This window comes from Mirounga angustirostris, unplaced genomic scaffold (genome assembly GCF_029215605.1).
Source record: "Mirounga angustirostris isolate CCGP_5_RB_7025 unplaced genomic scaffold, mMirAng1.0.hap1 SCAF_6, whole genome shotgun sequence".
Taxonomy (NCBI): Eukaryota; Metazoa; Chordata; class Mammalia; order Carnivora; family Phocidae; genus Mirounga; species Mirounga angustirostris.
In genome coordinates, this window is record NW_026991714.1 from 75,592,336 (window position 1) to 75,619,366 (window position 27,031).

The 27,031-nt window shown below is 39.6% G+C and overlaps 1 protein-coding gene across 1 annotated transcript in view; it reads right to left on the reverse strand.

Moving 5' to 3' along the window:
* Positions 1-27,031, reverse strand: part of ASAH2 (N-acylsphingosine amidohydrolase 2) — a 93,990-nt gene that overhangs the window by 12,593 nt on the left and 54,366 nt on the right. Inside the window, exons 8-18 of the mRNA XM_045876191.2 lie at positions 26,639-26,759; positions 24,913-25,038; positions 21,076-21,162; positions 17,248-17,352; positions 17,042-17,123; positions 9,380-9,495; positions 8,225-8,319; positions 6,520-6,559; positions 5,641-5,736; positions 2,486-2,581; positions 300-446 (exon numbers count right to left, since the gene is read on the reverse strand). Coding sequence (XP_045732147.1) covers positions 300-446; positions 2,486-2,581; positions 5,641-5,736; positions 6,520-6,559; positions 8,225-8,319; positions 9,380-9,495; positions 17,042-17,123; positions 17,248-17,352; positions 21,076-21,162; positions 24,913-25,038; positions 26,639-26,759 — 1,111 coding nt within the window. The remainder of the gene's footprint in view (positions 1-299; positions 447-2,485; positions 2,582-5,640; positions 5,737-6,519; positions 6,560-8,224; positions 8,320-9,379; positions 9,496-17,041; positions 17,124-17,247; positions 17,353-21,075; positions 21,163-24,912; positions 25,039-26,638; positions 26,760-27,031) is intronic.

A 27,031-nucleotide genomic window follows, 5' to 3' on the forward strand; every position in this document is an offset into this window, starting at 1 on the left:
GCTACGTGCTTTTCCTGTCCTTGATTTAAGAGACTTTTCTGAGCTCTAGCAAATGATTCCATGACCATCCATTTAAGAAGAAAAGAAGAATTTGGATTTTAGAAATTTGATTTTACATCATTACCACCTGAAAAATAAATATTTCCCCATTCCCACATTTGCAGAGGCTCTGCAGAGTTCAGAACAACTGTCAAAATCATCACTGCTAACAGCTGGTGTAGAGCATGATTAGAGGCAGGTGTTGACATTAGACAGATACAGGCTTCTGGAGGATTCCTATATCTCTTTGGGAGCCTTACCACTCTGTATGTAGGTTTTGCGGGCTGCAGAACATCCCCAAAAGTTTTGCCTGTTGGTGCTCTATCCACAACATTAGGAATTAATGGGGCCATCAGTTGTTTGAAAAATGGAGGCTCTGGACCTCTGCTCAGGTTGGCTACTGTATCCTAGAACAGAGAGCATTTGCTTACGGACCACACAATGTAGAGTCAAAGCCCCTTTCCCCAGGCCCCCACCTCCCAGAAATGCCTTCATTAAAGGAAACACACACACACACACACACACACAGAGCCTCTCTCCAAGAGCTAAGAATTTTAACAAAATGTGGGGCAACTTTGCTAAAATATGAGTCTAGACGTCCACAATTTAAACTTTTGTCACTAGAGGAAAGTTTGGGTCACAGACAACACTTTTGCTTCCCCGGACCATGCAGTCCAGGGATCAGAGTGTAGACATGATACAACTTTAGGTTCTGGGACAGACGTTTTTCAACTGTGTGACTTTGGATAGGAGCGCTAACACATGGCAAGCCTTCGTACCATGACAATGTGATTACTATTTTTTAAAAAGTGTCGAGCCTCTCTTACCCAGAGTCAATACCAAGCTTTTTCCCCCCTAGATCCTTCTCTGTGCTAATTAAAAAATATAATATACTTTTTTTTAGTCTATGTGCTGCCGAAGCAAGCACAAAAATATAATATACTTTTAACTTAGAAGTTAAGGTCAGCGTATGCCCTGACTGATTTAATCTATGTTTTCCACAATATCTGTCACCTTTAATAGTGTCATCACAGTGCTAATCTCGAATTTTAAGTGGTCCTTCATAATGGACACTGATCCTCACTTTAATAATGTAATCTTTTTCAAAGGCCGTAACACCTATTTGCTGGTGTTCCCCTTTCACAAATGGGAACATAAGCTGGGAGATACTCAGTGTTTTTTTCCGAGATCACATAGCTAATCTTAGCTACAGAACCATAACCCTGGCTGTGACACAAATTTCTACAAAATGAATCACACTTTCTCCCTACGTATCACGATAAAGCTTGAAGACTATTTGCCTGGGAGGAACCGTAGATGTACAGTCATAATGTAAGTGAAAACAATGGCCATCTCTTGGGATGGGCTATAGGTTTATAATTTTCTGTATAATCTGAATATTCTATAACTAGTTACAGCTTTTATGATGAAAATTAAAGCAGTTCTACTTTGGGAAAGGAAAAAAGGATCAGACCTAAAAGTGAGAGGAATGCAATGATAAAAACAATCATCGAGCAATTTAAATACATCCTCAGTAGATACCCTGTAGTGAAACTTCATATGGTCAGCAGTTAGGCGGAGTCATATGGAATTGCCAATATTCAACTGTTTTGACCCACAGAAGCAGCTGTATCGTTTGCTTCCACTCGATATAACCAAGCTCTTTCTCTGAAAGGGCTTTGTTGTCTGTGCTAGGTGGTAATTGTGTCCCAGCCTTTATTGGGGCTTATATGGTATTATATAAAGATCTGCTGATGATTTTAAGTCTTTTATCCTGCTTATTGGCTCATCTGCTGAGGCCAGAGTCAGCTTCATTAATATCTGCACCCCCAAAGAAAGAGGCCACAAGTAGAGTTCTTCTAAGTCAACTTTTTGAGGTGCATGTATTCTAGATTGATGCAAGGTGTACACGTTCCAAAGTTGTACTTCATCACATCTAAACCTCTAGTGATTATAGCAACTGCTATTATTTTTGAGCCACCAAGAAAGTAAAAACATGCTACTAATTATAATCATAAAATTCCTCTGATTGGAAGATGCATCCCCATTTCAGAGATGCTACAATATGGGAAATGGGCATCTCAGAAGGAATGACCCGCTCAACTCATGAAGTGATTGGAGAGACTTAGAGTAAGCCTGAGGACTTACTTCTCTGAACCGCTTTGTTCATCTGAAAAATGGGGAAAAAATGATACCTCCATACTTTCACATGATGATCATGAGGCTAATATGAGATCATATATGTGAACTAACTTGTCACCACCAAGAGATGTTAATTGCATCTGAATTTACTAATGGTTTTATTTCTTAGAGATATTTCATAAGATACAAACTTTTTAAATATAAAGGTTTTGAAAGAAATTGGACATTTAAAGCTAACGTTTTCTTTTGCTTCTCTCTGCATCTCCCCACCCCTGAGACACACATGCCTACGAGTTTCGATTACCGTAGCAATGGCCTTCGCAAGACCTCTGAAGAGCTGGATGTAAGCAGACAGAGTGTGTGGTCCATAAATTGTAGATGCCGCCTCGTACCGCTGAGCCTGCAGGAGGGACAGGGCTGGGTTTTATACCATTCTATAGATCTCCATCCATGTACAGAGGTGCCACATCTTAGGGAGGGGTGTGATGTTGAACACCTCACATAATTCAAAATTAATCATAACAAAGGACAGTGGGCATTTTCATTTACCAGCTAAAGTAAATGGATCCCATTAACTCCTTGCTAAAGGCAGTGGGTTCTCTTGGTTTACGCCATTTGGACTGTCAGTCCATCTAATCTGAGAGAGGGGAATAACTCCTAAGCTTAAGTCTATCTTAAGTACTTGTGATAGAAACATTGGCCCTCAAGAAACAGCAAGAGAAGAAAAAATGAGGGAAAATGAGAGTCTCAGTAACTCCTGGAGAAATTGAGGGGGGATGGGTGATGGTACTGTCTGGAGAAGGACATTTAACCATCACATGCTATAAAATAGAACGAGATACATCTCCTTTAGCTGAACTGCAAGCTTCCTGTTGTTCCACAAGAATCTCAGACTCATCAAATCTAAAGTGGAACTCGTCACTCCAGAGACCCGCTCTCCCTGCAACGTTCTTCATCCCAGGGAATGCCACCCTTCCGCCATCTTAGACTCCTCCCTCTCCCTCATCCTACATCCTGGAAGTCTCCAAGCTACCATTACTTGGAATCTCTTGAATTCTTTCATTTTCCTCTGTCTTTCCTGATCTTACTGTGGCCAAACCCTTGGCTCTCACCCAGATCATAACTACAACTTCCTAATCAGTTCTCTGCCCCCACACCTGCTCTTCCAATTTATTTTTCTACACTGTCATCCTAGAGACCTTCCTAAATCAAAATTTGATCAGAACACTCCTTCTTTGGAATTCTACTGCCATTTTCCAAAACATTCCTTATTGAGGTAAAGCTCTGTGGCATAGCATAAAAGATGCTCCATCAACTACAACCTTATCAACTAGCCCCTGTCTCACTACCCTCAACTAATTATGGCCCCTCAAACGTACTAACTCAGCACCCCCAGACCTTTGCATGGTAGCTTCCTCAATATGGGATACTTCCCTAACTCTTTCCCCAACTAGCCCTAGTCATTCTCAAGAACTCAGACAGAGGTTACATCTTTCAGAAAATCTGCCAGTCTCCATTCTCAAATACCCAATACAGACTAGTGCACTTTCTCTTTGTTTTCCTATTACCTTATGAATCCCTTTTACAGCAATGTGATTACCTGCTCTTCTCTAGATCATAAACCCTAGTAGTCTTGAGGGTAGAGGCAGATTTTTACTTATTGTTATGCCCAGATAGTGGCTAGTACAGTATCTGTCTCAACACATGTCTGTTGAATGAATTAGTAAATAAATTAATTAGTATTAATCCTTGCAGAAGCATGTCCCTGAGAGAAGCTGTAGGGGTTCCTAACCTTATTTGTGCCCTGGACTCCTATTGCAGCCTGCTGAGGTCTATGGACCCCTCTCAGAGTAAATGTTTCTAAACGTATAAATACATTGTTGACAAAGAAAACCAATTAGACTGAAATATATCTAATCAAACAAAAATAAACCATTTTTGTGATAGCATAATGTTTGTTCTTCTTTATTGAACAACGAGTAATGTTTGTGTTCTTTACTGAATAACAAGTAAGCAGATCTAATAACTACTGTGATTTTAAAAGACTGATGAGAGTGAAGTTATTTCCAAATCTGCAATAACTCTTCTTTTTATTATGTTATGTTAGTCACCATACATTACATCATTAGTTTTTGATGCAGTGTTCCATGATTCATTGTTTGCGTATAACACCCAGTGCTCCATGCAGAACGTGCCCTCCTTAATACCCATCACCAGGCTAACCCATTCCCCCGCCCCCTCCCCTCTAGAACCCTCAGTTTGTTTCTCAGAGTCCATAGTTTCTCATGGTTCTTCTCTCCCTCCGATTCCCCCCCTTCATTCTAAATCTGCAATAACTCTTTGTGATATAAAAAGTATCTGTGGTTCCTATTGGTGACAAAGTCAGAGGTACTGCTAATATTATTGTTGTTTGTTACCTACATTCCTAATTGAAGGAAATTCTACAAAACAGTTACAGAGAAATGAAAACATGGATAAATGAAAAGTATTCCCATCCAAGTTTGCCCCAATTAAGAATCATTATTCGACAGAATTCCCTAGAAGACAGGGACTTTCAGGAAAGTCAACAGAGGACAGCAGGGCAGATCCCACTGTTGGCATCACTGGACATTTGTCAAAAAGTAGATTGTATGCCTCTGTGTGGACTGCCAAGATATGCCAGCAGATATATCAGCAAACATGAACTGTGGGTATCCAGACTGTTCCCGTGTTTTAAACTACTACTGTTAAAAAGTACTTGAGCTACTGTCTGCACTCTTTGCAAACAAAGAAACATTACCTCCCCTAAATTATCGGAGACTTTGTTTCTTAATTTATGTCATGGATATAATAAAACCCTACTCCAGGGCTTGTTATGAAGATGACTGAAGATAACATTTGCAAAGTGCTGAGCTAGTACATTCAATAAATAGTAGCTATGGGGCGCCTGGGTGGCTCAGTCGGCTGGGCGTCTGCCTTCAGCTCAGGTCATGATCCCGGGGTCCTCGGATCAAGTCCCGCATCGGGCTCCCTGCTCTTCAGGGAATCTGTTTCTCCCTCTGCCTCTCTCTCTCTCATGAATAAATAATTTTAAAAAAATCTTCAATAAATAAATAAATAGTAGCTATCAGTGGGAGTTTTCCCCGGGGTTTACAGAAGCTTCAGGTGCCAGAAGCACCATGGACAGAGTTAGGAAGATTGTATGCCCCTGCCCAGGCTTATGACCAGTACTCTTGACAAAATAATTTATTTCAGAAAAAGTAGTCATCAGTGAGACCAGAATTCTGACTTAAACTTGGAAAGGGCAAACCTAGAACTCCCACATACAACCTCTGGCTTATTCTCATTCTCTCCTCTGTCCCAAAACAAAATCATCTCTCAAAACCACCAGTAAGGAAGTCTAGAAAGAAAACTTGCATTTGACACAACAGTCTTGATGAGGGGATAGTTCATTTAAAGGCCGAGAACTTTTTACTTTACCTGGTATTCTTCAAAGGTGGTAATGTAATGTGTATACACATTGCACAGACCCGAAATAACAATGGTCATATTCTGCATCCCATTGGTTGCAAATTCCTAGTGGGGGAAAGGTAGAGCCCAATAAAATTACTCTCCATCATAATGTATATTATTGACCCAGTTATACTTAACACACAATCATAGATGTGAGTCAGTAGTAGAGGGTGTCTCTCCTAACATCATTTGTAACGATCAAAACTGCCTGGGAATGCAGAAGCACGATGTTCATAGTCCTTGAGGAAAAGTTAGAGCCATAACTACACTACAGTTGGGCAAGTCAATGGATCTGTGAACATTTTAGTGATTACATTTGCAGATATAGAATCTTCTTATAACTAAAATACAGATATTTTATCCATTTCCTAAAAAGTATAATAGGAGGATTCTAACTAACCATAGTGGTTATTTCCAACTCCAAGTAATAAGACCTCTGTTGACCATGTCATTCTAGAACCATTTGCAATGCTTCCTGAATATAAATAAATACAGATAAAATACAAAACTCCTAACATGTGTTAGATTTTATTTAGACAGGACTTCATTAAGGTACTTAGGGTTATTTGTTATTTAACCCATAAAAACATTATCAATTTTTAAATCATTAATATATAAATAGCAATACATTATTTAAACCTGATTCTAGGTTCCTTATAATTTTTAAGCTTGTTCTTATACCACTAATATTTAGTGGTATAATAAAGCTCTAGACATTACTTTCAAGAACTGTAAAACTCTAGTCATCTCAACAAAGATTAATTTAAAAGGTATCAGATCATAGGAATAGGGAATTCTTTTCACCAAATAAAAATGCATAAACATTTTATTTCATTTTTAACTTACTGTTTGAACTGCGTCTCGAAGTCTTCGTCCAGACATGGTCCTGAGTCAAGAAAACAGAAGTATCTAAGGGTTTTCCTACTCCAAATATATGCAAAGAATACAGAAGAACTTGTAGCAAGAGACAAATGTGATCCTGGCTCATAACACAACATGGTAAGGTTCATAGGAGCTTTGTGGCAATGTAAAGCCAAACTTGAGCTTTTTGTCCCTAACTGTCCTATCTTGAAAAAAAATCCTAAACTGAAAACAACTTGTAGGAGGGGAAAAGGCATCAATGAATATCACTGGCTAAGACTACAATCATTTTCCATTCATTGATTCAGCAAAAATATACTGTTTGTATTCTATGTCAGTAAGAACTGAGGCAAGTAGAGAGTGCACTGCTCCTACCCAGAAAGAATTTATCATTTTGTTCCTTCATCGAATCCTTCAATAAAACACAGCACCTACTACAGAAGAGGCCCACTTCTAAATGCTAAGGATTCAACAGGATGCTTACATTCCAGAGAGGGAAGATGTCAACAAGCAAATAAAAGAAGTGAGATGACAGTAGGTGCTATGGGGAATATAACGCAGGGTAAGGATGACAGGTGATGGTGGTTGTTCTTGTGATGATGAGGCCAGTGCTGATGCTGTGGGAATATGGTGGCAGCGGCGGCGGTGGTGGTGGTGAGGGCAGCGTCATATAGCATCAGCACAATGGGGCATCTCTGTGAGAGATCATCTCACAGACGATCAGAGCAGAGAACTGAAGGAATAAAAGAGTCAGCTGTGGGGATAAAAGGAGGGTAAGTGTTTTAGGCAGAAGAAACCTTAAGTTCATAAGCTTTAAGACAGGAGCAGGCTTGCTGGTCTGAGAAATGCAATGAAGCCAAGGTGGCTGAAGCAGGGATGAGTCAGGGGAGAGGGGTATCAAATCAGAACAGAGAGATTGCAGAGGGAAAAAATCTCACAGGGCCCTTGTAGGATGTTGTAAGGGTTTAAGAATTTACCTGGAGTGAGATGAGAAGCCATTGGAGGGATTTGGACCCTGACTTAATTTAACTTAGCTTTTAAAGGGATTCCTCTGGCTGCAGTGTTGAGAACAGACTACAGAAGAGTAAGGGAGAAAGCAAGCAAGTGAGACAGGAGGTTATGGCAGTAATCTAGGGGAGAGCTCATGGTGGCTTAGACCAGGGAGGGAGTGATAGAAAGTGCTGGGTGGAATGTGCAGAATTTGCTGCAAATTCACTTTCAGTGGAGGAAATTGAAAAGAGAGAATTCAGGGATGACTCCAAGGTTTAGGGCCTGAACAACTGGAAAGATATAAAATTGCTACTTTGTAAGATAGGGAAGACTGCATAAAGAGCAGATTTCAAACAATCTTTCCTGCTTCTAAGACTTCAACTGTTTCAAGGATCTGAATTTTGATAATATTTCAACTCTTTCTACTGACATAATAATGCACAACATCATTTACATTTGGAATAAGTTCTTCAAATGTTTATGTTTGCTACAATTTACCCACTAGCAATACACATCAAAAGATTTACTCTTCAGAAGCCCACCAAAAGATGGTTGGAATATTTGTTAGTGTTGCCAAAATGGCAGAGTGAGATACAAAGAAGTCAGTTCAGAATCACCACCCATGAGAAGAAGTTATTCCAACAGAAACACATACACAATGATTACATTTTTAACTACAAAATAACAAAGAAGAACTTACGTCAACTCCCCAGGGATGGCAGTTATGGCCAAGGACCCAATCGTGATAATCTGAACATCAACAATATCTGGGTGCCAGGGATGAGGTTTTGTCAACTAAGAACCCAAAACATGAAACCTGTGTTAGGGATATTGTTCTTTCTATGGCCAAGAGACAGATGATGCTCAGAAAAGTTCCTTTATTAAAGGATTTACAATGTTTCCAGCTGGGTTTGGTGCTTTATCCTACTATCACAGATTTTCTTTCTAATGAATGAGGTAGTATAAAATATTCTATCTGGTCATAGCACAAGGATCTCAGATGCCAATGCCCCATTAACCTGCACTTCCTTTCTCATCAGTGAAATTTTTGGTGGATCTGGCATCCTAGAATCACAATGTGTAACAGGTAACCAAGGGTTCTCTTGGAGCACTTAGCAAGATAGATAAGTAATTCTACATTTGGAACAGCTTAACTTAATGATTTCTCTTTTTACTCTCATAGCACTTTAAATTTGCAGTTACCAAGTCTTGCCTTACTTTCCAAGTTTTCTCCAAGACAATCTACCCTTTCCCATAGTCAGATTCTCTCTGTTCCTTCCTTTCCTCTCTTTCTTCTTCCTGAAGAATTTTAATTGAATATTAGGGGGAAAAACTCTATTCAAAAATGTTTTCTACATCAATAATTTATATTATGAACACTGGCACAAACTTTTGACATTTAGAATGTGAAAATCCATGGTCCAAAGGAGTATTAAAAGAATATTGCTTTAGTTAATCGTGTTGTCTGAGTCGTGAGAAAATTGAGACATGAACATGTCCCTTTTTACATGACCCGAGGATGCTTTTTTGTGCAGAGTTGTATGTGAACTCCTGTCCTGGAGTCAACATAAATGAATCCTGAATAAGATAGATGTTGATCGAATTCTTCCTTTTCTACTGTTTTCATTGTTGCAGTTATTTATCATAAATTCTAAGTCACAATATTTAATAACCATACCCCTTATTCCTTAGAGTTAGATTCTTAACATACATATTTTTAATATTAAAAATTTGATGTGGGAATATTTGAATAAGAAATTCCCATGTCAACAAAGATCTATCATTTGTCTCTGACAATTCTTAAGTTTTAAAATAACGATATACTAATTTTACCATGATAGTCAAAATGCATTACCTCTCCAGTATGAAGAAGGATTGGCTTTGGTTTATGACACTCTTTGATTTCTGCAGATGGCTTGCCCAGGATTTGATCCCGAAGACTGTCCCAAAATGGATCCCCTACTGTTGTCCCTATTTAGGAACGTTAGGATTAATTTGATTCCAACCCTCTGAAAAATGCCATCACTTTGACAAATGTACAACAATGCCTTTATTGCAAAGATTTTATTAAGATTGTTGCCCAATAATTCCAAACAGTCTGAATAATAGAAGAGGTAAAATTTCCTTTGCATCCTAAAATAGGAATCATTATTTAGTTAGATCCCCATTGTGGCTGATAGACTAAAAGAATATATCTTGTTCAACATCTTTAAAGTTTTGTTTCTATTGCTCTTCCTCATCCACGTTGCAAATAAAAATAATACAATATACTTAACTATAGATCTATGAATGAAATCACTTTTTTCCCCATTTTAAAAACTAAAAATGAGAACTCCAACTTGAAGTACTGATTATTTGGCTTGGGGTCCACAGAAAAAGCCTCTCTTAACTCCCCACTTAATTATCTACACAAAATCACACCTAAATACCACAATCTGGGGAAAAGTTATGTTAACTCTGAAACCTATGAACTTAGAATCTATAATCCATTAGGGAAATATAACAATTATAAACATATATGGACCTAACAACAGAGCACCAAACTACATGAACCAAAACAGAAAGAGATACTCAATAGTAACAGTTGGAGCATGAATAACCCACTTGCACTAACAGATGGGACAACTAGTCAGAAGATGAACAAGAGAAAACGTGAGCAACACAAGAAGCCAAGTGGATGTAACAAGTACCTGCACACACCTCCCTCAATGCAACAAGAACATAACGACACTCTTCTCTGCTGGCCATGAAATAAACCCCAATAAACGTTAAAGGGTATAAATGATATAAAGTATGTTTTCCAGCCACAAAGTAATGAAATTAGGAATAAATAACAGAAGAAAATTTGGGAAACTCACAAATATGTGGAAATTAAGCAACACGATCATAAATAGATAGTGGTCAAGGAAGAAATTAAAAGGAAATATGAAAATGCTTTCAGATAAATGCAAATGAAGACACTGTATACCAAAACTTATGGGATGCAGTGAAAGAAGCGCTTAGAGAGAAATTTATAGCTTTAATGTGCATATTAAGAAAAAAAGAGGATGGTGACATAGCAAGAAGGAAAAGTAGAAAATATCAGCCTTTGTCACCCCACAGAAAACCACAATTAGTTACTCGCAAATGAAAATACTCCCAGGAGGGCTCAAGAGTCCAATTAAGAACCTATGGAGCGAAATACGGAATAATCACACAGAAAGGATCACTGGAAGGATTAACTTAGCTGAAACAGAGAGGAACAAAAAAAAGTGCAGACTCTCAGTATCAGCCATATGGCAGGTGCCATCACAGTGCCCAGCTGTCTGCTCCATGGAGGGCCCCAGTGGCCCCTGCCACTCAAGAGCCCCCATGACAGACTTCCTGTGGTTTTCACAGCAGAAGACCCTGTAGTCTTCACTGGCACAGACGCCAGCAGCCTGCTCCACAGAGGACACCAGCAGTTTTCATGAATGAGGTCACCAATGGCCATCACCACCATGGACTGCCCCCCCCCCCCCGCCAGGGATGAGATGTTGCTGCTCCTCATCCATAAGAAGATGCTACTGTATCACCCTGGGACCAGGTTTGTCAGCCTCCACCCCCAAGTGTGCCCCTGACCCCAGAGCTCCATCTGCTCCATCCACACCCATGTTTCAGAACTCAACGTCATGGCAGCACCACGTGTGCCTATGCTCCAGACCCTGGATCTGCAGCTGCTCGGCATGTACTCAAATCTCAGGCACTGGAGCCACCACCACTGCTGGCTATCCTGGACCCCAGAGCCACTGTCCTCAGCAAGCACATGTGCTCCAATCCCAGCTCCATGGTTGTTCCACATGCACGCACAACTCAGGCACAGAGTCACTACTACAACTGGAGAGCCAGTGCCCTGGACCCTGGAGCTGCCCCCGCTCTATGAGCACCTCTGCTCCAGATCTCAGATCTGTCACTGACCCATGGGCATTCGTGCATCAGCCATCGGTGCCACCACTACTGTGAGGCCCCGGTAAGCCAAACCTAGCCCCAAGAGAGAGCTTCTGGGCCATGACATCCCCCAGTGGGGAAAGAGATCAGGAGGATTTCAGCAGCAGCCTGGAGATGCCAAGAGCACCGACGGCAGCTGCAGACACCCACAGCCTTGGCATTTGAGGATCCATGCAGTCTTCACCAGTGCTGACCTAAGCTGACAGAGCTCCATGGAGACTATGCCACTTGGCCTGCCCTGGGTCTGGAACTGCCACAGCTCACCCACCCAATGTCCCTGCACACACCCATGGGTAAAGGTCTCCCCCTACGACAACCAGTCTGCAAAGTCTAAAAGAGGTGACTGCTCTATCAAATACACAGACAAAATTCAAGTCTCTAAGAAACAACAAAAATCAAGGAAGCATGACACCACCAATGGAACATAATAATTATCCAACAATGGATCCCAAAGAAATGGAGATCTATGACTTGTCATACAAATAATTCAAAATAATTTTTTAAAGATTTTATTTCTTTATTTGAGAGAGAGTCTGCACATGTGCAGGGGGAGGGGGCAGAGGCAGAGGGAGAGGCAGACTCCCCACCGAGCAGGGAACCTGACACGGGGCTTGTTCCCAGGACCCTGAGATCATGACCCGAGCCAAAGGCAGATGCTTAACTGACTGAGCCACCAAGGCGCTCCTCGAAATAATTTTTTTAAGAAAGCTCAACAACTACAAGAGAACACAGTTACACAACAAACTCAGGAAAATAACATATTAACAAAATGAGAAGTTCAACAGAAAGACAAAATCATTAAAAAAAAATAGAAATTCTGGAGCTGAAGAATACAGTGAATGAAATGACAACGCAGTAGAGTGTACCAACCGTTGATCTGATCAAGCAGAAGAAATAATCTGTCAATTTAAAGACAAGTCATTTGAAATTATCCAATCAGAGGAGGAAAATAAAAATAAAAAACAGTGAAGAAAGCCTACATGAATTATGGAACAGAAAATGCTGAAGGGAGTTCTTCAAACTAAAATACAAGGATACTATTAGTACATAAAAGATATGAAAGTATAAAACTCACTGGTAAAGGTAAGTAGATAATTAAATTAAGAATAGTCTAATATTATAATGGCAGTATATAAATCACTGAACTCAAGTATGAAGGTTAAAAGACAAAAGTATTAAAAATAACTAAAGCTACAATAATCTGTTAATGGATACAGAATATAAAAAGATACAAATTATGACATCAAAAACATAAGATATGGGAAGAGGAGATAAAAGGGTAGTTTTTGTATGCAATTAAAGTTAAATTATCAGCTTAAAATAGACTGTTATAACTATAGAATGTTTTATATAAACCTCCATGGTAACCAAAAAGCAAATACCTATAGTACATATGCAAAACATAAAGGAATCAAAGCATACTACCACTGAAAATCATCAAATCATAAAGGAAGACAGAAAGAGAAGAAGAAAGGAACAAGGGAACTACAAAACAACCAGAAAACAATAAGATGGCATAGTAAGTACTAACTTTTAAATAATTACTTTAAAAGGAAATGGCTTAAATTCTCCATACAAAAGGTATAGAGTGATTGAATGGGGGGAAAAAATGACCCAACCATATACAGCCTACAAGAGTTCACTTCAGCTTTAAGAATACACATAGGCTTAAAGTGAAGGGTTGGATAAATATATTCCATACAAATGGAAACCAAAAGTGAGCAGAAGAATACTTACATCTGACAAAACAGACTTTAAATAAAAAACTGTAACAAGAGACAAAGAAGGTCATTATATAATGATAAAGAGGTCAATTCATCAAGATGAGATGACAATTGTAAATATTTATGCACTCAATATTGGAGCACCTGAATATATATATACAACAAAGATTAACAGATATGAAGGGAGAAACAGACAATACAATAATAGTAGGGAATTTTTACCCCACTTTCAACAATAGACAGATCATCCTGACAGAAAATCAACAATGAAATGTTGGACTTGAACCACACCTTAGACCAGAACATCTCATCCAACAGCAGCAGAATACATATTCTTCTCGAGTGCACACAACACTCTCCAGGGGAGGTCATATGTTAGGTAATAAAACAAGCCTCAGCAAACTTAGAAGACTGAAATCATACCAGCTATTTTTTCTGAGGACACTAGAAATCAATAATAGGAGGACAACTAGAAAATTCACCAATATGTGGAGGTTAAACAACACACTACTGAACAACTAATGGGTCAAAGAAGAAATCAAAATGGAAATAACAAATATCCCAAACCAAATAAAATTAGAAACACAGCATATCTAAATTTATGGGTCCAGCAAAAGAAGTTCTGAGAGGACAATTTATAATGATAAACCCTTACATTAAGAAAAACAGAGGGGCACCTGGGCAGCACAGTCAGGTAAGTATCTAACTCTTGGTTTTGGCTCAAGTTGTGATCTCAGGCTTGTGAGGTCGAGCCCCACGTCAGGCTCCAGGCTCAGTGAGGAGTCTGCTTGAGATTCTTTCTCTCCCTCTCCTGCTCCTCCCCCATGCTTGCACTCCCTCTCTCTAAAATAAATAAATACATCTTTTTAATAAAAGAAAAGAAAAAAGAAAGATAACAAATAAACAACCTAACTTTACACCTCAAGGAACTAGAAAAAGAAAAACAAACAAAACCCAAAGTTAACAAAAGGAAGGAAATAACAAAGATCAGAGCAGAAATAAATAAAACAGAGACCAGAAAAACAACAGGAAAGACTAATAAAACTAAGAGCTGGTTTTTTAAAAAGATAAATAAAATTGACAAACCTTTAGTTAGACTAAGGAAAAAAGAGAGAAGACTCAAAGAAAAGCAGAAGTGAAAGACAAGACACCACATCTGCTACCACAGAAATACAAAGGATCATAAGAGACGACCATGAGCAATTTTACACCACCAAATTGGAAAACCTAGAAGAAATGTATAAATTCTTAGAAATATACAAACGACCACCATACAAACCACTAAATCATGAAAAAATAGAAAATTTGAGCAGGCAAATGAATAAGGAGATTGAACCACTAATCAAAAGCCTCCAAACAAAGAAAAGCCCAGGACCAGATGGTTTTACTAGTGAATTCAATAAAACATTTAAAGAAAAACTAGTGCCAATCCTTCTCAAACTCCTTCCAAAAATTGAATAGGAGGGACTACTCCACAACTCATTTTGCAAGGCCAGCATTACCCTGATACCAAAACCAGATAAGGACATTATAAAAAAAGAAAATTTTAGGGTGATAACCCTGAGGAATATAGAAGCAAAAATCCCAAACAAAATACTAGCAAACTGAATTTAACAACAGATTAAGAGGATCACACACCATGGTCAAGTGAGATTTATTTCTGGGTAGTTCAAAATATGCAAATAAATAAATATGACACACCCTATTAATAGAGTGAAAGATAAAAAATCATCTGATCAACTCTGTAGATGCAGAAAAAGCACTTGACAAAACTGAACATCCTTTCATGCTAAAAACTGGACATATTGGGTGCAGAAGGAATGTACATCATATAAGAAAGGTCATATATGACAAACCCACACTTAACAGTGAGAGGTTGAAAGTTTTCCCAATCAGATTAGGAGCAAGATAAGAATGCCCGCTCTCACCACTCCTATTTCAATGTAGTATACAACTTCTCTTCCGCTTAGAATTTAAAAACCAACATTCTCTGTTCAGCCGTTAATGTTGAGATCCATATTTAGTTTTACAAGCTTTTCCCTGTTTTTAGTTTTGCTTTGGGTTTTTGGCTCAGGAATTTTATTTGTTTGTCAATAAGAAATGTAAGAGTAGGTATTAATAAATTCCAGTTCTATAATGTCAAGAATTTAAAAATTTAAGAATGGATTGGTTAAAAATGCTTCATATTTGAAAAACCTGGACTCAAATATCTTAAACTCTTTCTGCTTTCTCCCCCTTCTCCTTTTAGTATAAGGTGTTTGTGGGGTGAAGGGTGTGCCTGTCTCAAGCCCTTTCCACCATATTAGTAAGATTCTACTCCCTGCAAAGGAACACAGCAGGTTGGGCCTGTTTGGGCATGTTTGCAGAGACTGGGGGGCCTTCCCAGAAAGTAACATCTCACCAGCCATGTTCTAGGGAGAGAGGCCTCTGCCCATTTCTCTGGTAGAAAATGTAACAGTTTCTCTCGGAAGAAAACTGTATCCCTATTCAGTAGGACTTCTGATGAATGGTAGTGTGTCTTCATGTCTAACCCGTCAGCAACCCCTAACCCCAATTTCAAAAAAGTCATAGCCAGAGCAATTAGGCAAGAAAATGAAATAAAAGGCATTGAAATTGGAAAGGAACAGTAAAATTATCAGATGGAGAAAGACAAATACTGGAGGTTCTCACTTCTATGTGGAATCTATAAAAGCCAAAATCATAGACATGAGAGTAACATGATTGTTGTCAGGGGCTAAGGTGCAGGAAAGATGGGATTTGTACCCGGGTCAAAGGGTTTAGCCACAGAATGGAACAAGGTACTGATAAATGGTACAACACAGATGAACCTCGAAAACATGATGCTAAGTGAAACACCAACCCCAAATGCCACATATTTGATGATTCCATTTACAGGAAACGTCCAGAATAGGAAAATACAGAGACAGAAAGATCAGGGGTTGCTTAGGTCTGGGGGGAGATGAGGGATGGGGGTTGTGATAGCTAAGGAGTATAGGGTTGCTTTTTGACGTGTTGAAAATGCTCTAAAATTGACTGTGGGGATGGTTACCTATATTGGCAAACACTAAAAACCACTGAATTGTACACTTTAAATGGATACATCATATGGTATGTGAATTATATCTCAATAAAGCTGTTAAAAATTATTGTTCCAGGAAATTAGACCACCCTGGATGAAATATTACCAGGAAAGATGAGCCGAATGTCTCAAACTGCAACTGTATTCATTAATTTGTCAATGAATGGTTCCAAAATACACATATATAAAAAGCAAGAATGAAAGAAGCCAATATGTTTCCTACAGGTGAGACTCGTCTATTTTTCCACTTTCTCTACTTACAGTGCATGTTATTACAGAGATGATCAGGATGAAGCCTACAATCATCAGTTATAAATTTGTGGAAGAGGACTTCGCAGCCCATGTTTGGGCTCCTGAAGGCCTCTGCCCTGAGGACTTTGGGCTCAGTAAAGGAACCAGAGAAAGAGGCATTCATTAGCAGATGACAGAGCAAACTCCTATTGTTGAAGGTACAATGACAATCCCGCTCTGTACTCCTCCCAACTCCACCCTAGCACGCCAGACCCATTAAAAACCGTCCATCTGTAGACTGAGACTGAAATGCAAAGGGAAGTTGTCTCTGATTCTTTTTGAATCAGTGGAAGCTAAGTTCCAGAAGACACACATCCCTGGGAATTCTGGCTGTCATGGACACACCTGGCAAGCACACCCCCCCAATCTAAAGATAATAGTAAAAAATCATAAATGTACGGAGACCATTTGACCCTTCAGAACCTGGAACCACAGATTTCATCAGACAGAACCTCACCCTGAGTAAAATTGAAGTTCCCAAATCCGTCGATTGTCCCAGCCGCAAAACTGTAGCCCAGTGCTGGTTTACACGTTTTTGCCTAAAGGGGAGAAGAACACAAAGTAAACACAAACAAGAAACAGACGTTAAACTTCAAGTAAGCCATGAGATCAGCCCAGAGCTTCACCCTTGTGGCATCATCAGCGTGACTCAGTGATACTTACCGTGTGTGTGGAGTTGAGCTGGACAGTGACATCTGTCATATTCACCCACTGATGAGCTGCAGCCAGTGGTCCAGTGACCTCCTGGGAGGCAGAGGCATACAGTTCCTAGAAAACACACACACACTTACTGTTAGAAGCAAAACCCAGCAATTGCACTACTGGGTATTTACCCCAAAGATACAAATGTAGGGATCTGAAGGGGTACGTGCACCCTGATGTTTATAGCAGCAATGTCCACAATACCCAAACTATGGAAAGAGCCAAGATGTCCACCGACAAATGAATGGATAAAGAAGATGTGGTATATATATATATACATATATATTCCACATATACATATACATATATATACCACACATATATAACAATATACATATATATATATACACACACACACACACACAATGGAATATTATGCAGCCATCAAAAGGAATGAGATCTTGCCATTTGCAACGACATGGATGGAACTGGAGGATGTTATGCTGAGCGAAATAAGTCAATCAGAGAAAGACATGTATCATATGACCTCACTGATATGAGGAATTCTTAATCTCAGGAAACAAACTGAGGGTTGCTGGAGTGGGGGGTGGGTGGGAGGGATGGGGTGACTGGGTGATAGACACTGGGGAGGGTATGTGCTATGGTGAGCACTGTGAATTGTGCAAGACTGTTGAATCACAGACCTGTACCCCTGAAACAAATAATACATTATATGTTAAAAAAAATAATAATAAAGAAGAAGATAGCAGGAGGGGAAGAATGAAGGAGGGGGAATCAGAGGGGGAGACGAACCATGAGAGACGATGGACTCTGAGAAACAAACTGAGGGTTCTAGAGGGCAGGGGGTGGGGGGATGGGTTAGCCTGGTGATGGGTATTAAAGAGGGCATGTTCTGCATGGAGCACTGGGTGTTATGCACAAAGAATGAATCATGGAACACTACATCTAAAACTAATGATGTAATGTATGGTGATTAACATAACAATAAAAAAATTTTTAAATCCATTAAGGGGGGTCGGGGGATGGGTTAGCCTGGTGATGGGTATTAAAGAGGGCACGTACTGCATGGAGCACTGGGTGTTATACGCAAACAATGAATCATGGAACACTACATCAAAAACTAATGATGTAATGTATGGGGATTAACATAATAAAAGGAAAAAAAAGAAGCAAAAGAGCTAAAATGAAGAGTACCACTGTGCCCAGTAAGTACCAATTTGGAAAAGCATGTGCCCACCAAGTTTTGTTTTGCTGGCTGCTTAGAAAGGGCCACTACCCACATGACACTCTCTGCCATCCCCAGTGGCTTCCAGACGCGGGGAGCCCCTGAGACCTTGACCTGTGTCTGCTCCCCCCACAAACAGGACATTCTGGTGATAGAGGCTGTGGCACAAAAAGCCTCCCTCAAGAAAATTTAAGATGAGGAGGAGGCGGGCCCAATGATTGTTTTTGCCAGAATGAGAGCATAACCTCGGGGGTTCTCCCTCAGAAGTCGCGAGTCCTCTGACAGGGCTGGCGCCAAAGGGTGGCTGGAAAGACTCCCCACTCCCCCACATCCACCTTTTGAGGTTCTTTTTTATCCCCTGTAGGGTGAACTGATGCTTTTTCTATCTCGTGGCAAATGTGAGTCAGCTTGTTTGGAAACATTGGCTTGTATTGATCTGTACCACACATGGTGGGCCAATCCTACCTCAGCGCACGCGCCTTTGCCTGACACCTGATGGTCCCCCCATCCCCGATTTGACAGCCACATGGGGGTTCTCAGGGTGAGCTCTCAGTAACACCAGCTGCCTCCCCGATAAGGAGCGAGTCAAAGAGAATCCAGAATGTGGGACAAATCCCTCTGACTCTCAAGCCCAGAACAGTAACAAAATTTCTGACACCAAACCGTGTCACGGGTGCACACCCTAAATAGAATCTGTTAATCTAGAACCATCCACTGATAATACCACAGTAATTAAAAAGAAACTGCTGCAGGTAGGCTGGCTGGTGTCTAATGTTTTTAAAGGTGCTTTTGTTCTTCCTTAATTGCTCCTGAAACATTTCAGAACCCATGGAGCAAAATATTTACTGAAACACATGCACTGACTCACACACTTGCAACAAAGGTATGAGTTAGCCACACAAAGGAAGAGATCGAACTATGGAAGAGATCTCAGCTTGAGGTCATCCTTGGTCTTTTCAATCAGAAATCTGTCTCCAGAGGAGTGGAAACAAAACACGGGCAAAATGGAAGATACAATTTCGCAGAGGGAGAAGCATAGAGCAACTCATAATCATCTTACTACAGACCCGATTTGCTCCTCCTCAAAAAATGTCTCAAGAAGAGAAGAAAAGAAAATATAAGATGGACAATTGGGATATATTTAAGACTAGGAACTAATCTGAATTCAAATTGCAGGCGTGGGGAGCTGTGTTGCTCAGTCTGGCCTTGTCACTGAAGACGTTAAGAACAGTCAGGCATGGGGCGCCTGGGTGGCTCAGTCAGTTAAGCCGCTGCCTTCGGCTTAGGTCATGATCCCAGGGTCCTGGGATCGAGTCCAGCATCAGGCTCCTTGCTCAGGGGGGAGCCTGCTTCTCCCCCTGCTTGTATTCTCTGACAAATAAATAAATAAAAGCTTTACAAAAAAAAAAAAAAGAACAGTCAGGCAACTGGGCAGCAAAGGCCAAGAGAATCTGGATCAGTCTGATCATGCCTGACGCGATGTTAGCTGAAATCCTTACACTATTTATCACCGCAGTCTGAAGCAAGCACTCAGGCTGAAACAGAATGTTTCCCTGTTTCCTTGGTTTTACAAGGACTTCGTATAGCCATCAGGGAAATTCAAATCAAAACCACATTGAGATACCACCTTACACCAGTTAGAATGGCAAAAATGGACAGGGCAAGACACAACACATGTTGGCGAGGTTGTGGAGAAAGGGGAACCCTCTTACACTGTTGGTGGGAATGCAAGTTGGTACAGCCACTTTAGAAAATAGTGTGGAGGTTCCTCAAAAATTTAAAAATAGAGCTACCCTATGACCCAGCAATTGCACTACTGGGTATTTACCCCAAAGACACAGATGTAGTGAAAAGAAGGGCCATATCCACCCCAATGTTCACAGCAGCAATGTCCGCAATAGCGAAACTGTGGAAAGAGCCAAGATGCCCTTCAACAGATGAATGGATAAAGAAGATGTGGTCCATATACACAATGGAATATTACTCAGCCATCAGAAAGGATGAATACCCATCTTTTACAGCAACATGGTTGGGACTGGAAGAGATTATGCTAAGTGAAATGAGTCAAGGAGAGAAAGTCAATTATCATATGGTTTCACTTATTTGTGGAACATAAGGAATAGCATGGAGGACATTAGGAGAGGAAGGAAAGAATGAAGGGGGGGGGAATTGGAGGGGGAGATGAACCATGAGAGACTATGGCCTCTGAGAAACAAACTGAGGGTTCTAGAGGGGAGGGGGTTGGGGAGATGGGTTAGCCCGGTGATGGGTATTAAAGAGGGCACGTTCTGCATGGACCACTGGGTGTTATACGCAAACAGTGAAACATGGATCACTACATCAAAAACTAATGATGTACTGTATGGTGACAACAACCTAATAAAATTAAATTAAATTTAAAAAAAAAGGTCAGACGAGCAGTCAGAGAGAGGTTCCTGTGTCCTTTGGGAAGCAGCCTTCCTAGCAGGCCAGTGCCAGCAGACTCCAGGGCCAGCGCGAGCCCTTTCTGCCTCTTACCATTACTGACTTCATCATGAACACTGTCGGTGGATTTTAAAGAACAAGATTAAATGAAGTTGAAAGAAGTGGGGCCCGTGGCTGACCTTCGCTCTCTGATATATGATCCGTCCTATAATCTGCGTGCTGTTGAGCATATCCTCTCCTGGTCCCATAGCAATGCACATGCTAGACTGCAACACAGGGAGACAAGACGGACTCTCGGTGAAATAAGCAATGGTTTTAAGGAATGCAAAATTACAAGGGAAGCTAAGCAAACATAGTTTTAAACCCACATTCTAGCATCTCTTGTCAGTCTCTCAATCTACAGATTATGAGAAGCAAAATCATTCATGGCATTGGAGCAGTGAAGATCTTCAGAAATCACATATCACAGTGCCTTATTTTTACAGGTAAGGACACTGAGGCTCAGGTGGGTTGGACGATTTGTCGGAGATTATATAGGTAGCTAATATGTGAGCTAAGACCTAAAGCCAAGTTCCCCATTGGTTGCACATCTTCCTACCTGTCTGTTCTTGCCTATGGCTCATGATTGCCTTCAATTGAAACTCAGTTAAAATTATATTGGAACAACTAGATGATCCTCTGGGAAAGATCAGTACATAAATCTGGCTCTTTACTTCACTTCTTATACGAGGAAATTTTGAGATTGACCAGATACTTAAATATTATAACTGAAAATTAAAAAGTATTAAAAGAAAATATGGATGAATACTTTCTTAATACCTTTTGATTCATCCATACTGAATTGGGTTTTCTCTTATTTGCAGTCAAAAGCATCCTATATGTGTATCAAAATTATCACATTGCACACCTTAAAATTATACAATGTTGTATATCAATTACATCTCAATAGAGCTGGGAGGAAAAAAAGCAAAAAAAAAAAAAAAGATCCTAATGGATATACAATGGAATATGGATGAAATAGGTAATTTACAAAAATGAAGTATAAATGGCCATTCAACATTAAAATATATTCAGTCTCATGAATAATTAAATATAAATTTAAACTACAAAGAACTCTTTGCGTGTTGTGTTGGCAAAGACTGAAAGATTGATAAACTGGGTGTCAGTGAGAGTTTGGGGAAACTTTCACTCATGCTCTGTTAGGGGGAACGGGACTGACAGACACCTCATGGTGGCTATGCTTTCCCTTTGACAGCAAATTCACTTCTAAGAACTTGCCCTGGGGCGCCCTGGTGGCTCATTCGGTTAAACATCTGGCTCTTGGTTTCAGCTCAGGTCTTGACCTCAAGGTCGTGGGATCGAGCCTCACATCAGGCTCCACGCTTAGCGGGGAGTCTGCTTGAGAGTCTCTCTCTCCCTCTGCCCCTTCCAAATAAATAAATAAATCTTAAAAAAAAAGAATTTGTCCTAAGGTGAAACTCATACACGCATGAAAATATGTACAACATAGCGACCAGAGCATATTTATATGATGGAAGGAAAAACAGAAGAGAGAGGATATGAAGGAAGAGAAGAGGGAGGGAAAGAAAGCTCTCATCAGTAGGGGATTGGTGAACTCATTTAGGGTACTTAACATTGAAAACTATGGCATTAGTTTAAGTGTTGTTTTCAAGTATATTCACTGAAAACAAGAAAGCAGGTTCCAGAACAGCATTACGGTAGGACCTCATTTAAATACAACTATACATGCAGACAGGTGGCTGGACACAGACCATTAAATTTTTAACAGGTTCATTGTGGGGTTAGGGGCTGCTCCTTTACATGTTTTGTTTTCTGAACTTTTCAGTATTGTTTGAGTTTTTAACAAGCATATATCTTTTTTTACATCAAAGCTAGTTTCTAAAGTTCAAAAAAATCTGTTTGAAGAAGCAACATTAAAGCAAAAGACATGGCAATATTTGCCCATTTCCCTCTTTTGGTTTCTTAAGTGAATCACGATTTTCTTCAGAAAGGCATCTCTTCTTTAACAGTCAGTGATTCTATTCCCAGTTCCAGGTCAGTCTAAGATGATGACGGCCATCCCCTGGGCATTGCCAAAGACTGGGAAGAAACCCCAGCTTATGCCAATCAGCACATACCATTTCCCCAGGAACTGCTTTGGTCCAGGAATGGGTTTATACCTCCATTGACCCATTTGGGCTGAAAAGAGCTTTTATTCCATGGTTAGAAGAGAAGTTTTCTCTGTCTCCTACCGTATATGGGGTAGGGGTTGGGGGGAGAAGGATACCCCTTCCTCAGTACTGGCTGCCCTCTTGCAAACATGAGGGAAGCCAATCTAACAGATGGAGCGGAACAGAGAGAAACAGAATTCTGTTGTGGGAAAGGGTATGATTTTCTTGTAATTTTTTATGATTACAAAGTATGCTCATGGTAGAAAAAAATGCAAAAGTGTATAAATAGAATAAAAACAATAAATAAGATAAACGGAATAAACACCCCCTATAATAATGCCAAACCGAGAAAACCAGGGTTAACAATTCAGTGTGTTTCCCTTTGTCTTTTTACTATGACACATTTATTTTCAAAACTGCAATCATCATGAATATGCATTATTAAAGCCAATTTTCTTAATCAACATCGTGTACTATGAGCTTTTTCCCACATTAAGTATTCCAACACAACACACTGAGTTGCTGCATAATATTCTATTGCAAATAGGTCTCATAATTTATTTAAGCATTTCATCTCTGAATTTTGGAATTTAACAAGTAATCTTTAAATCTAATGATTAGATCAATTATTGACTTAATTGTTGAATTGTTGATTAATTATTGAATTAATTAATATTGTGTGGAAATTTTACAAATGAAGGGTAATAAAGGAAGACTTTCCATATAAAAATGGTAATATATAACAGAAAAATAGAATTGTTAAAACCATACTACTCATTGGGTGGCATTGACTGGAATAGAAGTAATAGCCCAGAAATGATGTTTAATAAAAGTAATATCACAGGTGACATGTTCTAAATACAAAAAGAATAAGAGCCCAGAAACTAGCATCTGTTGCTCAAGTCAAAGCTGAAAAAAAACCTAAATGAACATGGCAGAGAAGCAGTTAAATAAACAATGGTACAGCCATTCTTGTTGTCTTTAAAACCTACCACACAGACCTATATATAGTCATAAAAAGATTTTAAAGACCTATGAGGTGGAAAACTCGAATCCCAGACTAATAAAAAAAATCAATAAATAAGTTACCAAATTTTGTTCATGAGTACTTAAGTAAGTATGTAGAAAGAGGTGTGACAGTCGTAACTCATGGTGAGGCGGGGAGGAAGGGAGTGAATAGGACTCACTTATTACAGCTGTCTGTGTTTTCCATGTTGTGTGAGTTTTTACAGCAAGATTTTTTGCTTGTGATTTTATTTTAATTTCATTTTTTTAAAGATTTTATTTATTTATTTATTTGAGAACAAGCAGGGGGAGTGGCAGAGGGAGAAGGAGAAGCAGGATCCCCACTGAGCAGGGAGCCTGATGTGGGACTCGAACCCAGGATCCTGGGATCATGACCTGAGCCGAAGGCAGATGCTTAACTGACTGAGCCACTCAAGCGCCTGTTTGTGATTTTAAAGAAAAGAGAAAAAAAAAAGTTGATCTTATATTTTTTTAAAAATCCTATAGACTTTCCCATCAGTGAGAAACATCTCAGGCAGGCAGTTTCTGGTACTAACTCGTGACATCAGAAATGCCAAGGTGAAGTGTTTCAGACTGTCCAAATTTGGGGAAGGGTATTGCATCTCTGACATTGACTAACTTCACTTAGCGGTCAATCCAATGGGAAACCAGAATTTTACCCAATCAGAATTTAGTGGGTGCTTCTGAGAAGAGGAAAGGCTAGCAGTCAGTAGGCCTGTGTATACTTGAGAAAAACATAATTATAAGTTAATGGTGGATATTTAAACATAAAATGCACATGAGATGCAAAAACAAAGATTTCATGTCACGATTACCTACCCCACCGATAGGACAAGAGCTATTGGCATTATCACAAGACTCTCCTGTGTTGACACAGTGTGGGCCAAGAATATTGGGGGACACATCTCCCAGGTTTGATGAAGCAAAGGCTGCTACATATGGTCCCTGCCAAAAGAAACATCCAAGTGTCTTTTATTCTTTCTTATTTCCCATAATGACTTCCATTAAAAATGCAAACATTTAATCCACTCTGGTGAATAATTCAAAATCATTTGCAGACAATTAAAAGGAGGAGGTATAACATTCTGAGAAAATTTCTGAAAAAAAATTCACATTGCAGTCCGCATATATATTACTACCCATGATATCCCAATGATCAATAAAGCCATCTCAAGTAGGAGAGTTTCAAACCTGTGCCACAAACAGAAACTTTTTGACAAGAAACACAGCATACAACAACAACAACAACAACAACAAGTCATAAAATGCTGACTCATCAAGCTATTCTCTGGTATTGTATTTGGAGCTCAGAGATTTTCCTTGAAAAATAAATTTACTGGCTGAAAAAAAATATAGTGAATCCAGATTTTCCTGTGGCAAAACTGAGCCTAAATATAGTGTCCACCATCTAGATCTGCCTCCGTGTAGCTTTTCTCTTATCCCTTCAACCTGAAGTAACAACACAGAACGTTTTCTGAGTGGTGCAAGACTTTAACCTCAACCCAGCTAGCTGGTCTACCATTCCACCTTCAATGTCTTCAGTTTTCTTAGGGAAAGAGATAATGGAGATCATGTGTCTCTTTGCATACCAAAAAGATAACTTATCTCAATGGGCCTAGCAGCCAGTGATCATAAATGGGAACTTCCTTTCTTTCCCTAAAACTCAATCTAAAATGAAAAAAAAAAAGTGTTTTGTCAACAAGGAGCTAAAAGATCAGATCAAATGTTCAGGGGACCAATTACTTTTATATCATTATACACCTTTTAGATACTTATTCTAGTCAAGGGCCTGGGGCTCTCATCCTCTTCTATTCTTCTGCATTTGGGACTTGGACACTAGGGTCAAACAGAGCAGGGTCCCCCCTCACCACTTAGCTGTCTGTAGTCAGTAATTTACACAGAGTTTTCTGAAGTACACAGACTGAGGTCCAGCCCCCATCTCGAATTCCAGCCCTCATTGCGTTTCAAAGTTAAAAAACAAGTTTGGTGCATTAGGGCTGTCTCTGACTTTGGCCTTAGTGAAGGAAAGGAAGACAAACTCCTTGAAAGGAAATTCATCATTAATAGGGAAATCCAGACCAGTGAAAAAGACGCATCACCTTATCCTCAGTAGGGTTAACACTTACAGCTCTGAAAACAAAAGTAAACAACACAGCTTATCATATTTCCAAGTTGGTCAAAAACCATTCCATATTGCCAAAATCTTGAACTTGTCCTTCCTTATCCAACCAATTGTAACTGTATGAAGCCATCCATATAAGTGGTATTTGACACAGTTAGCCATTTTTAATTTTTCTTTCCCCATCAGGGAGGATGGAGAATTCTTTTTATCCGAGCATGTGAGTATGTGATGACACTTGACGCTGAGAATTTGAATCAGCTACTCTTCTTTTTTTTTTTATGTTCAGTTGGCCACTGTATAGTACATAATTAGTTCTTGATATAGTGTTCAATGATTCATTAGTTGAATCAGCTCTTCTAAGCACTGCATGAATGGTGATACTCAGCACATTAAGATGATGCTTTCAATGACACAAATTCTCACCTGTCCAGGTAGATAGCCTTTGTTCTTCTCTTGCTCAAAAAGGTAAGAGGCATAGCCCATGTTGTCGCTATTGACGAGATGATTGCTGTTGTTCATGCTGACTGGGTGGATGGCAAACCAGCTGTAGGAGAACAAGGAGCCCTTGCTTCGTGAAGAGAACCAGACAATGGGGCCAAAAACAATGACTGGTAGCTTAAGTTTTCCCCAGCAGGAAAGGAAATTCTTTTTAATGAGAGGCATTCCACATTTAGATTCTTTCACTGTTGATGAGCTTAAATGATTAGTAATATACTCCAAAAGTCTAATCATTTACTTAAATTAAAAATATAAAACTCTATTTTTATAACTATCTCATCATCATCATCATCATCATCATCATCATCAAAAGCTTTT